The sequence below is a fragment of the Lampris incognitus genome, chromosome 5 (genome assembly GCF_029633865.1).
Source record: "Lampris incognitus isolate fLamInc1 chromosome 5, fLamInc1.hap2, whole genome shotgun sequence".
NCBI lineage: Eukaryota > Metazoa > Chordata > Actinopteri > Lampriformes > Lampridae > Lampris > Lampris incognitus.
In genome coordinates, this window is record NC_079215.1 from 19,156,787 (window position 1) to 19,170,246 (window position 13,460).

At 42.7% G+C, this 13,460-nt stretch overlaps 1 protein-coding gene across 1 annotated transcript; it reads left to right on the forward strand.

Moving 5' to 3' along the window:
* The first annotated feature begins 567 nt into the window (after positions 1 to 567).
* LOC130113129 (uncharacterized) lies at positions 568 to 9,971 on the forward strand. Its single transcript, XM_056280652.1, has 4 exons — positions 568 to 863; positions 1,222 to 1,305; positions 2,240 to 2,575; positions 6,683 to 9,971. Exons 2-4 carry the CDS (start codon positions 1,242 to 1,244, stop codon positions 7,051 to 7,053), a joined length of 771 nt encoding a protein of 256 aa, XP_056136627.1. The 5' UTR covers positions 568 to 863; positions 1,222 to 1,241; the 3' UTR covers positions 7,054 to 9,971.
* The last annotated feature ends 3,489 nt before the right edge of the window (positions 9,972 to 13,460 follow it).

Consider the following 13,460-nt stretch of genomic DNA (forward strand, 5'->3'; position numbering starts at 1 on the left):
TCCTGGCTGCAAACCAATTACAAGGGACAATAAAAACACTTGGAACTTTGAAATTCTAACCTTTACATTTGGGGTTAGGGGGAGGCTGGGACCTAGCATTAAAGTTAGGCTGTAGAATTAGGCTGAAGATTATGGTTGAGGCGAGATATACATTTGATTTGTATTGGTGCTTTTTCTTGTTCATTTTAAGGTGAAGATTAATGTTAGTGTTGGGTGTAAGGTAAATTTTAGGGTTTGGGATTAGGGAGTTTTTGACTACAACATAGATGTATAGATGTGTGTGTGTGTGTGTGTGTGTGTGTGTGTGTGTGTGCGTGTGTGCGTGTGTGCGCGTGTGCGTCAGGCTTGTCAATGACGTCACCACAAGACACAAGCTGGGCCTTTCCAGAGGAATGGATCAATATAAATAAAACTTCCCCTTTTGGCTAATGCTGTAGAATGAGAATATGAAAAAAGCCATGATGACCTCATAGTGACTATTAGCATGATACTTTAGTGTCCAGACTCAACATCGCTCCACCACATTAAAGGAAGTCACACAAAGTCTCTGTCTGTATCAGCTTTCTATCACTCAGTGAATAGACCTTACCCCCCCCTCTCCCTCTCCCTCTCTCTCACACTCTCGCTCTCAGACACGCACATACGCACACTCTCACTCACCCTCACTTTTCACTGTCTTTCAGCTTTCTAGTTTGGGAAACACCCTCTTCTGAGAAGTGATCTGCTTCAACTGAAAGTGTCTCCACGCTAATGAAAGATAAGCGCTAAAGGAGGAAATACAGACGCAGGAAAATCACAAACCAGCAGGAGCTGGGGACGTAAAAGCAGAGGAGCCGAGGGAAAAGCAACGTATGAAAACGGAGGTCAGTGTCTTTTTTAAAAGCTAAGGTGGCGATATTAGTTCAACCAAAAACCACACCGCTGAGGTTTTGGCTTTGTTCATAGTTACAAACAAATGGTGTTGGAAAACATTTGCCTGAACAAGACAGAGTAGACGTAACGCTGATTTCTATCTGTGACAATGTCAAGCATGATCAACATCTAGTAGACCACTAGTTTTGACAGGAATGCAGTTACTAAGGAAAGGTGAGATAAGTCCGAGCTGCACTCCCACTGTGCTGTGATTAGTCTGGTGGCCTCAGTAAAACCCAAGAGCTTGTTTGTTTTGGTCACATTTATATTCTTCGCTTCAATTTCTCAATATTCCCGTTCACGGCGCAGCAAATGCCACAAAGCTGAAGATGGGGTTCGGGACAGGGATCACAATGCTTCTCCTCACGACCACTTTTGTTTCGACGACACAAGGTATGTGAAACAAGTTCACACCTACTGACTTAACAGAACATTTTGTGCAGCTCCTTATAAACCAGTCACTCAAGACTTGTTGGGGCTTTTGCAGCTGTCTAGCTTGAGCCCATGGTGGCATATTAAGACATGTTGAGCAGTTCATAGTATGTGGCTGTTAAACATAATATAATTAAATGGTAGCAGCCTACATCTTTATAATGCATTATAAGGACATTTATAATGAACTGTAAACAGGTTCATATTGCATTATGACACCGACTGTAAGAACCTAGAGTGTTTTATAACTGGTTATACAGCACCGTGTTTTATTAATATTCAGCTATAATGACCAATAGGACGTGTGTATAATGTACTATATCACTGCCTTATAACACACCTGGAGCTTATGGGACATTATGAGTCTATGGTTACAGAGCTTTACTTTACAATGAATCAGTTATTCATGTTGTATTTTTGAGCCACTATTCATTTGCTGGTTGAAAAGTGTTTTTTTAACGCTCTATATCCATAGACTCATAATGTCCTGTGAGTCCCACGTCATTATTTCTATTAGTCTATTAGTCATTATTACAGTCATCATAACTGCATGTTTATAAGACATTATGACACTTTATAATCAATGACTGCTGGGATAGGCTCCAGTATCCCTCCAACCCTGAGTAAGGGTAAGCAGTTTGGATAATGGATGGGTGGATAATCAATTACAAGTAACTTTGTTCTTATAGTTAGAGTCATATCAAACTATAAACATATTTATAGCTCATTATAATATACTTATAATGCATTATAAGGATGTACTTTATAGAGTTATCTTGATGTGACCACTTCAGAAAAACCATACTGTGAACACAGGTCGTATGGAACCTAGTCTCACAAAATGCAACATTTTCCACGCAAAAGACTGGTGCAGTTTCTGTAACTTCCTCCACAGAGCTGGTATGGCTGAATGTGAGCAGTGAGGTGACGGCGGCGTGCGGCCAGACGGTCACGCTCAACTGCAAGGTCTCCTCTTCCCGAGAAGGACTGACAGTGACACACCTGAGATGGAACCTAAACAGGAAGCGCCTGTGTGAGGTGGACATCTTGGGGGAAGTCACACAGTTCAGGAACCACACACAGAGTGAATTCCAGTGCGCTTACACGCAGAGGCATTTATCCCTCACCTTTCAACAAGTGCAGCCCATGGAAAGCGTGGAGGCTCTGTACATGTGCAAGCTTCACTCAAATCATGGGATTACGGAGGCAAAGACAACGGTTGAATTGAAAGGTTAGATTCCATATCTGTTCTTTCAGAGGTTTTATTTATTTAACCGGGAATAAAAGTCTCATTGAGAAAAAAAACCTCTTTTACAAGAGAGACCTGGCCAAGAGGGCAGCAATAAACAGGGGTAGTGCATCAAGGTTATTGACAAAGATGACATATAAAAGAATAAGTGACGAAAATAAAACATCGTTACACCAGAACATCAGTTAAAATCAGACACTTGGTCAAAACGACAGCAAATACACACACACACACACACACACACACACACACACACACACACACACACACACACACACACACACACACACACACACACACACACATATACACTACCGTTCAAAAGTTTGGGATCACATTGAAATGTCCATATTTTTGAAGGAAAAGCACTGTACTTTTCAATGAAGATAACTTTAAACTAGTCTTAACTTTAAAGAAATACACTCTATACATTGCTAATGTGGTAAATGACTATTCTAGCTGCAAATGTCTGGTTTTTGGTGCAATATCTACATAGGTGTATAGAGGCCCATTTCAAGCAACTATCACTCCAGTGTTCTAATGGTACAATGTGTTTGCTCATTGGCTCAGAAGGCTATTTGATGATTAGAAAACCCTTGTGCAATCATGTTCACACATCTGAAAACAGTTTAGCTCGTTACAGAAGCTACAAAACTGACCTTCCTTTGAGCAGATTGAGTTTCTGGAGCATCACATTTGAGGGGTCAATTAAACGCTCAAAATGGCCAGAAAAAGAGAACTTTCATCTGAAACTCGACAGTCTATTCTTGTTCTTAGAAATGAAGGCTATTCCATGCGAGAAATTGCTAAGAAATGGAAGATTTCCTACACCGGTGTGTACTACTCCCTTCAGAGGACAGCACAAACAGGCTCTAACCAGAGTAGAAAAAGAAGTGGGAGGCCGCGTTGCACAACTGAGCAAGAAGATAAGTACATTAGAGTCTCTAGTTTGAGAAACAGACGCCTCACAGGTCCCCAACTGGCATCTTCATTAAATAGTACCCGCAAAACACCAGTGTCAACATCTACAGTGAAGAGGCGGCTGCGGGATTCTGGGCTTCAGGGCAGAGTGGCAAAGAAAAAGCCATATCTGAGACTGACCAATAAAAGAAAAAGATTAAGATGGGCAAAAGAACACAGACATTGGACAGAGGAAGACTGGAAAAAAGTGTTGTGGACGGATGAATCCAATCCACAAAATTGTTTGGGTGATCCCAAACTTTTGAACGGTAGTGTATATACGTATTTATATATATATATATATATATATATATATATATATATATATATATATACACCAGCTTGTTTCGTGCGTCACGCATTCATCAGCTGCTAATGGGGACCCGAGATGAACTTGGTGGTCATTCCGGGTCATCCTCTGTGTAGAGTTTGCATGTTCTCCCGGTGTCTGTGTGGGTTTGCTCCGGGGGCTCCGGTTTCCTCCCACAGTCCAAAGACATGTAAGTCAGGTGAACTGGCCATACTAAATTGTCCCTAGGAATGAATGGGTGTGTGTGTGTGTGTGTGTGTGTGTGTGTGTGGGGGGGGGCCTGTGATGGCCTGGCGGCCTGTCCAGGGTATCTGCCCACCTGCCGCCCAATGACTGCTGGAATAGGCTCCAGCATCCCCGCGACCCTGAGAGCAAGATAAACGGTTAAGATGGATATATATATACATATACACTCAACGGCCACTTTATTAGGCACACCTGTCCAACTGCTCGTTAACGCAAATTTCTAATCAGCCAATCACATGGCAGCAACTCAATGTATTTAGGCATGTAGACATGGTCAAGACGATCTGCTGCAGTTCAAACCGAGCATCAGAATGGGGAAGAAAGGTGATTTAAGTGACTTTGAACGTGGCACTGTTGTTAGTGCCAGACGGGCTGGTCTGAGTATTTCACAAACTGCTGATCTACTGGGATTTTCACGCACAACCATCTCTAGCGTTTACAGAGAATGGTCCGAAAAAGAGAAAATATCCAGTGAGCGGCAGTTCTGTGGGCGAAAATGCCTTGTTGATGCCAGAGGTCAGAGGAGAATGGCCAGACTGGTTCGAGCTGACAGAAAGGCAACAGTAACTCAAATAACCACTCATTACAACCGAGGTATGCAGAAGAGCATCTCTGAACGCACAACACGTCGACCCTTGAGGCAGATGGGCTACAGCAGCAGAAGACCACACCAGGTGCCACTCCTGTCAGCTAAGAACAGGAAACTGAGGCTACAATTCGCACAGGCTCACCAAAATTGGACAATAGAAGATTGGAAAAACGTTGCCTGGTCTGATGAGTCTCGATTTATGCTGCGACATTCGGATGGTAGGGTCAGAATTTGGCGTCAACAACATGAAAGCATGGATCCATCCTGCCTTGTATCAACGGTTCAGGCTGGTGGTGGTGGTGTAATGGTGTGGGGGATATTTTCTTGGCACACTTTGGGCCCCTTAGTACCAATTGAGCATCGTGTCAACGCCACAGCCTACCTGAGTATTGTTGCTGACCATGTCCATCCCTTTATGACCACACTCTGTTCCCATCTTCTGATGGCTACTTCCAGCAGGATAACGCGCCATGTCATAAAGCTCGAATCATCTCAGACTGGTTTCTTGAACATGACAATGAGTTCCCTGTACTCAAATGGCCTCCACAGTCACCAGATCTCAATCCAATAAGCACCTTTGGGATGTGGTGGACCGGGAGATTCACATAATGGATGTGCAGCCGACAAATCTGCAGCAACTGCGTGATGCTATCATGTCAATATGGACCAAACTCTCTGAGGAATGTTTCCAGTACCTTGTTGAATCTATGCCACGAAGGATTAAGGCAGTTCTGAAGGCAAAAGGCGGTCCAACCCGGTACTAGCAAGGTGTACCTAATAAAGTGGCCAGTGAGTTTATATAGCTTTTTTTCCGGAAACCATCAATGGTGTTGATAAAAGTGCTCAACAAATGAGGGGAATATTAAGATAGATGTAGGGGAAAAAAACTTTAATACATAGCAGTACATGCCTGTTTCGTACATCATGCACTCAGTATATACGTACATAGTAATTCTGTTTGAGTATTGTAGCGAATTCACGGGGCAGCCGGGAACCACCGTAGCCGGGATGCGAACCCGTGAGCTAACCAGTCAACTAAAGGGTCCAACCTGTTAGCCAAGGGCTAGCAAGTCTATTCATCCGTGGTGGTTATACTACCCCCCAGGGAAGCGCGTCCCCGCGCTTCAGCATACCAGCTCCTTAACGACTCTGGGCGCATGCGCTTCCGATGGCCTCACGGTCCCACCACCCCACTTCTGAAGCAATTTAGCAAATTTGGGGGGGCAGCAGGGAACCGCCGCAGCTGGGACGTGAACCCGGGTCACCCGCTCTTTGCTAACAAGTCGACTAAAGGGTCCGACCCGTTAGCCAAGGGCTAGCGAGTCTATTCATTCATGGTTGTTACAGCATGTTGTGTGTTCGCGTTGGAAAAGTGACAAAATGGAGTATACTTCAAAATTACAACATGTGTACTAAATCTGCTCAATTTTTAAGTGTTCTGTGGATGGACACCATTGTCCCACATTGCAACACATTTCAGAAACCGAGAAGCTGGAAAACTTTGAAGAAAAAGGCAGACAGCGACACAACCCAAAGCCAGGCAGCAAACCCACCGTTAGCGGTGTAGAAGTTAACCATAGTCAACACAGCTAACAAGAACATGCTGGAACCTAGCTTAGCAGACTAACAAATCCACTGTCATCTATTGTAGCATCTCTGCCAATCTCAAAGGAGAACGTTACAAAGTACAATTAATGAAAACAAAAAAAAACGAATTTATTAAAGAACATTTAATAATGCTTTTTGTTTGAAATTGGCATTCTCATTCGCCGCATGCATTGCGTCATTTCCGGTTAGTGGAAAACCATTAGCAAATTCATTTCTGAAACACTATCTGTCAAATTAGTGAACCATGAAGATCACAGTAACAGAACAACCTTACACATTGCACAGTAGTTAAAAAACTGAAATAGTCCAACAAAAAAAAAGTCCCAGTCCTATTTCTCCACTTTCATTTCCAAACTCTTCTTTTTTCCCCATTCAGAGTGCTACAGGGATGTTGACGTTGATGCGAATCCGAAAGTTGCCACCTGCCGTTTCACAGGAGTCCACCCGGACGGGGATGTACACTGGTTCCACGGCTCCACCAGACTGACAGGAGCCAACACAAGCAAAAGTGTGGAGGCAGGGGGATGGATGACCATCGTCAGCTCCCTGGAAAAAGACGGTAATAAGGAGCCATACAGCTGTTCTCTGTGGAATCCTGCATCTGGACAGTACCTCACCGACAAACCTGTTGGGATCCCTGAAGTAAATATGGAGCAGAACTCGAGGGTCTACAGTGCAGCTGATGCACAGCAATTTCCCTGGACATTTTTGGGTTTTCTGCTGATAGCGACCTTCTTGATGAAATAATAGACTTGTGCTAAGAAAGAATCTAAACTAGGGAATATGATAAGATCAAATAAATAGGGACTGTAGGAAGAATGATTAACTAGAATCATAAGGAGGTACTGATATATGAAATAAGCTGTGTGTTCAGAGCTATTGTGTGGGTGAGTCATGCTGTAGGGTCCAAGGATTTTTATTGTTCTACTTTTCATTTCTTAGCGGAAGTGGTCAAGGAAATTACAGACTGATAAGACACAATGAGAAAAAAAGTTAATAACCAATACGCTGTTTAACACTAGCTGCGTTTATTGTTATTCTGATAGGGAATTCATGATTGATAGAGCAGGGAATATTGGTTTTACATCATTCAAAACCTGGCAAATAAACACACACACACACACACACACACACACACACACACACACACACACACACACACACACACACACACACACACACAGAGTCAGTGTTGGAGCTATTCCTCCAATCACTTGTTTACTTTTCAAGCATTGAGCCAGTAGAATCTGTGAGCTTCAAATACACTTTTATTGTATGTATGAGAGGGAAAGATTAAACACTGGTAGGGCTACAAAATGAAAACTCCAGAAAATGAACGCAACTGGAAGACCAGCATGTCGAAACACAGCTAGACGAGGTGGTGGCAATTACGTCATCCCTTTGCTGATAGTGGTGGGATGCTGTCCTCTGGTGGTACGGATGTGATTAGTCACAAGTTCACATCATGGGGTGTTAAGAGACCAGAGTTGAACTGTGGCTGTCTTCAAATCTTCCAACAACCCGTTCTGCAGGTAGTACTGCACTGCCTTCAAATCTACCAACAACCCATTGTGCAAGTAGTACTGCACTGCCTTCAAATCTACTAACAATCCGTTCTGCAGGTAGTACTGCACTGCCTTCAAATCTACTAACAACCCGTTCTGCAGGTAGTACTGCACTGCCTTCAAATCTACCAACAACCCGTTCTGCAGGTAGTACTGCACTGCCTTCAAATCTACCAACAACCCATTGTGCAAGTAGTACTGCACTGCCTTCAAATCTACTAACAATCCGTTCTGCAGGTAGTACTGCACTGCCTTCAAATCTACTAACAACCCGTTCTGCAGGTAGTACTGCACTGCCTTCAAATCTACCAACAACCCGTTCTGCAGGTAGTACTGCATTGCCTTCAAATCTATCAACAACCCATTCTGCAGGTAGTACTGCATTGCAAATGGCCCTATGTTGTATATTTGCTGAAGAAATGCATGCATGAGGCAGTCTGTGTGTGTGTGTGTGTGTGCACGCGCGTGCGTACGTACGTATGTGTATGTATGTATGTATGTATGTATGTATGTATGTATGTATGTATGTATAGGAGGAATTTTTCAAAAAGAAAACGGCATTGCATTTTAAAGACATCCCATGATCTAATTTAAATAACTGCTGGCCAATGCAAGTTTAAATATCTGACAGACCATGCATGCATTGATTCCTACAAGTATCCAATAATGTCTATATTCCAGATGTATAGAGGTTTGCATGGAGGGGCTTTGGGTTTTTCGACACTCTGACGACGAACTGAGTACCGCTAAGTATATTGTGGCTTGTACAGGGAGAGTACCAAGCTTGTAGATAAACAATGTCTCCAATTTTCATCCTCACTGTATGGCATACTCTTTCTCCATCTGAGACTTCACTTGGCATGTACCTTGAGGATGAATGCTGTCTCATGGCTAAAGAAATCCCTTTTCTCAAACAGTGTGACATTTGAGAGCCTTCTGAAATTAGAACCGCCCTCCACTAATGGATTTTTTGTTGTTCTTCTTCTTATTTAAACTGAGCCAGTGTGTGTTTCCCGTTTAGCCTGCTACAAATACAAATGGTCACCTCGTGAAGTTTAGTGCATGAGGACGCAACCAGGTATATAACAGGACACGCATAAACACATGTACATGGGCATGGTAATTCTAATTTACTTAAATAAACTCTTAATAAGCAAAAAAACTAGTTATAGCTAAACCTCAAATGGTACCCTCCCTCCTCTATTGCCTTTTCTATAGAACAATGCTGTCTTTACTGCCAAAATGTAAAACTGAATTTGTGCAACGTATGCGATGCAATACTTCTGAAAAATTAACAAATTGAAGAATTTTCTTCCAAAATGGGATATTCATGACACAGCCTTACAAATTAAGAAAAGCAAATGGGAGCACTTTTCAAAGGACATTAAAATAGCTATAACTATAGTCGATAAGTTGAGGACATTTTCACTCACTGGATCTTTTATACCTTAAATGAACGATGACATTTTAGAATTGACATTTTAATTTTTTAATTGGATAGAGCATTTTTGAAAACAACTCTTCTGTCAAGTATAAGAGAAATATCAGAGTACTTTAACTGGTTGTGGTTTTAAAGAATTATGTATAATCAATAAAAAAAAAAAAGCACTTCCACAACTGTGTCAACTGTTAATGTGTGCTAGCTAGCACACAGGTATTTTTTCTATTTTATTTCAAAAAGGAAAGATTCATTCTTACTGAATCATTGAAAACTTGTTTATTCGTCTTTGATCCTTGCAGTGATTTTAGCTGTGGATTTAGTATAGCTTCCACCAGAACGCACACTTTTTGCACATTTATTTTGCGTTTGTATAGATGTTACCGAAACTGTTGATACAATATTTGTCTGTAGAGATTTTTCCTGCTACCGTTGATACAACACTAACGCAATCAACCGAAAATGGCTCGGGAGACGTTAAGGTAAGGGAGATTTTAGGTGACTTTTTTTCATATCAAACTTAAAAGCACATTGCTGGATTCTGATTATGAAATCAGAGGAGACAGTGCTATAAATGTGACCCAGACTTCAATCGGGGTATTGTACTCTCGTCCCCTTTGTAGATGTTATCAAAACGACTGCCTTTAGCCTTGGTGAGCCAATAAAACATTTTGTACTTCAAAGCGGTCCATCCTTGCCATCTGTTTGAACACACTACACCAAATGGGTTTCAATTTGTAACGACCACTTTTCACCACAGGGAGGAGCACATTGCATAGCTAACAGTAAAACAAAGCTGACGAGGATTTCAAACAGCGGTGCATCCATCTATTGATCCATTATCTGAACCGCTTATCCTGCTCTCAATTATCAATATAAGCTTAGTGAGATTTCTGAATATTGAAATAGCTTCCTTTGTAATAAACAAATCAACACCATGAGTCCGTGTGAAGAAGGGCGACGTTTGCTGTATACAGTGGTGCTGTTGACAGGCTCACGTGTCATTTTTAACACGGCGCAACATTACTGCTCGCCACATATTTCTCTGTTAGTGTGGTTCTAGATGTGTCATGTGTTGCGCTGTTAAGGTTCCCCCGTTGAAAGACTGTTTTGGAAAAAGCAGTTTGTTGTCATTAGCTGACAGGATGTCTCTGTTACCTTGGGAAACCGGGCCCCGTCTTGGTGAGGGGGCCTGCTGTCTTGTCACATGACGCCTCAGTTTTTGAAATTTGCTCCTGAATGCACCTTCAACGGCCAAAGTAAACAGTAGGAGGTAGGAGAAAACAGAGAGAGAGAGAGAGAGAGAGAGAGAGAGAGAGAGAGAGCGAGAGAGCGACAAAGTGAAAAAGCGTGAAAACAGTTCAGTTGTCATGGGGACTTGACCTGAAGCCTCTTCTTGTTCAAAGGGGAGTGTTGTGTGTGTGTGTGTGTGTGTGTACACCATGTTTTTCTATCCTAATGAGGACCAAATGTCCCCATTAGGATAGAAAACCAGAAACCACCTACCTTGTGGGGCCATTCTATGGGGTCCCACAAGTAAAAGGGTCTATTTTAGGGTTAGGACTTGGTTTTAGGGTTAAGATTAGAATTAGGGTTAGGTTAAGGTTAGGGTTAGGCATGTAGTTTGCATGGTTAAGGTTAGGGTTAAGGGCTAGGAAATGATGTAGTCAAAGAGGGGGGCCCTGCAAGTATAGATTTGTGAGTGTGTGTGTGTGTGTGTGTGTGTGTTGTTATCTCCTCTAAGAGGGTTACATTATTGCCTGGACAGCCTGATAGCCAGTGGTCAGGTGAGGGGCCACAGCTGGTTATGTCAAACAGAGCAGAAAAGGTGGGAGGGATGTGGGGATTAAGAAAAAACAAGATAAGAAACTATTATAACTGACAAACATGGAGACTGCGGGATGGACTGTCGAAAGGGTAAAGCAAGAGGAAAGCGACTGAGCGGCGGACAAAGGGAAAAAGAGAAATGGATGGAGAAAGTAGATAAAGGGGCGCTTCTGTCAACAGATGGCTGACATTTATGTAAAGAGCTGATAGGCAAGTTATTCAAAATAACAGTAAGTGGGAGCCAGCCTCACACTAATTGCCCCACGAGCTCATGTACACAAGGGTCTTTGTTGCTGGCAACACACTGTGTGTTCATATTTGTGATAATGACGGTTCCTGCAGCCTCGGGGGGGTTGTGTAACTCACTGCCTATGTTTGTGTCTGCCTTCACACTTTCTTTCCATTAATTTAATTGGTACACAAAACATGCATCCAAAGATACAGTACATAGGCCATTACACCATGCAAAATTCAATTGGTCATCCTGCAAAAATGCTACACAGTGTATTCGGGAAACTTCCTGTATGTTGCAGAGTGACTTCATGCTGTGCTGTTTGGTAGAGCATCAGCGAGACTCTTTTTACACTCTGTTGCATGTATGCTTAGAAATCCTGTGTGCCTGCTTTACACCACACAACACGAATACGGTTCATATACTTCCGGGTTATAGCAGCGGTGACTGGTTCCCTATACATAGCTGCTACCAGTGCCCAATTTCCCCTGGATATGGATATCTCAGTTAAACTTCCATGCGATTACTTTTTTATGGTATAAAACAAACTTTTAATTGTTGTTCAGCTTAATTTGAGACCCTTCACTCTTCATCTGTTGTAATCGCTGGTCTACTGGTTAAGTACACCGGTGAGAAATGTAAGAGTCGGATGGGAAGTGATGCGTTTTATGTAACATCCTGTTAGAAAATGCCAGACACAGGCGCCCGGGTGGCATGGCGATCTCTACCAACACAGGGATCGGCGGTTCAAATCCCCATGTTACCACTGGCTTGGTCGGGCGTCCCTAAATACACAATTGGCCGTGTCTGCGGGTGGGAAGCCGGATGTGGGTATATGTCCTGATCGCTGCAATAGCACCTCCTCTGGTCGGTCGGGTGGCCTGTTCGGGGGAAGAGGGAACTGGGGGGGAATAGCTTCAGCCTCTCCCACGCTACGTCCCCGTGGTGAAACTTCTCACTGTCAGGTGAAAAAGAAGTGGCTGGCGACTCCACACATATCGGAGGAGACATGTGGTAGTCTGCAGCCCTCCCTGGATCAGCAGAGGGGGTGGAGCAGAGCTCAGGATGGCTCGGAAGAGTGGGGTGATTGGCCGGATACAATTGGGGAGAAAAGGGGGGGGGGAAGAATATGCCAGACGTTGAATACGAGTTAGACATTTCAAAAAGCAAGCAAATGATTTTGCATCTGGTTTGCTGCTTTGCAGACCACCATCAGCTTTTGATTGTGTGGTTTTCTATTGGACAAGGTAGCTTCTGGTTAAAATGATGTCTAATTTCTTGCTCCTTAAAAGGGGCTTAGTTGATTCATGCCCAGATCAAGTCAATATAATTACTTTTAAAATGATATTCAAGCAAAAGGAAACGTTCTGATCCCTAAACATTTGCAAATTTCAGGAGTGACACTTTAGAGTGTGCTCAGTTTTTGGAGGTTGGGGATAGTGCCCAAACATGCTGTTAACAACACCTCTGTGACTGACATTTGAATCCACTAATGATGACTCTTCAGTCGACGGTGCAAAGTATTCTTGCCTTCACCAGCCTCTCCGGACAGCCAAATTATTCACAAGGGTTTAATAGGACATGAAGCCTCTCCCTACAGTATCTATTGTCTCTTGGCCAGAGGCCTGGAAAGCTAATGCGGATTTGTCTGGTAATTTAAAGTCCAGCTGAAATGGCATTTCGAGAGTATCTGATTTCTGAGTGAACAGGACAGACGGAGGGGGACATAAAGCTGGAAGGAATTTGATTTGAATGTTGAAAAGTGGGCTTGGTGCTAGCTAGCTAATGAATCTTAGCTCTGTGCCGCTAAAAGCTGAAGACTGATTGATTGGCGGATGTCATATTATTGGTTGAAATTGGTTGGTTCAAGCCTGTGTAAGCACACATCCTATTTTGTTTTACACAAGGAAAACATGATTGGATTTTTACACAAAAATACAAAGAAATTTATTTTTTTGTATTTTTGGCATATACTGTTAAATAAGTGCACAATATGACTGGGGATTTGATATAAAAGGGTTAAAAAGACATTTTTCATTTCATCTTAACTTTAAAGAACACAGATCGTTTAAAAAAAACTTTGTTTCCATTC

Coding starts and splice junctions, on each gene's coding strand:
- LOC130113129 (XM_056280652.1), top strand. CDS start 1,242: ATGGGGTTCGGGACAGGGATCACAATGCTTCTCCTCACGACCACTTTT. Junction 1,306..2,239: donor TTTTGTTTCGACGACACAAG/GTATGTGAAACA, acceptor CTTCCTCCACAG/AGCTGGTATGGCTGAATGTG. Junction 2,576..6,682: donor GACAACGGTTGAATTGAAAG/GTTAGATTCCAT, acceptor TTCCCCATTCAG/AGTGCTACAGGGATGTTGAC.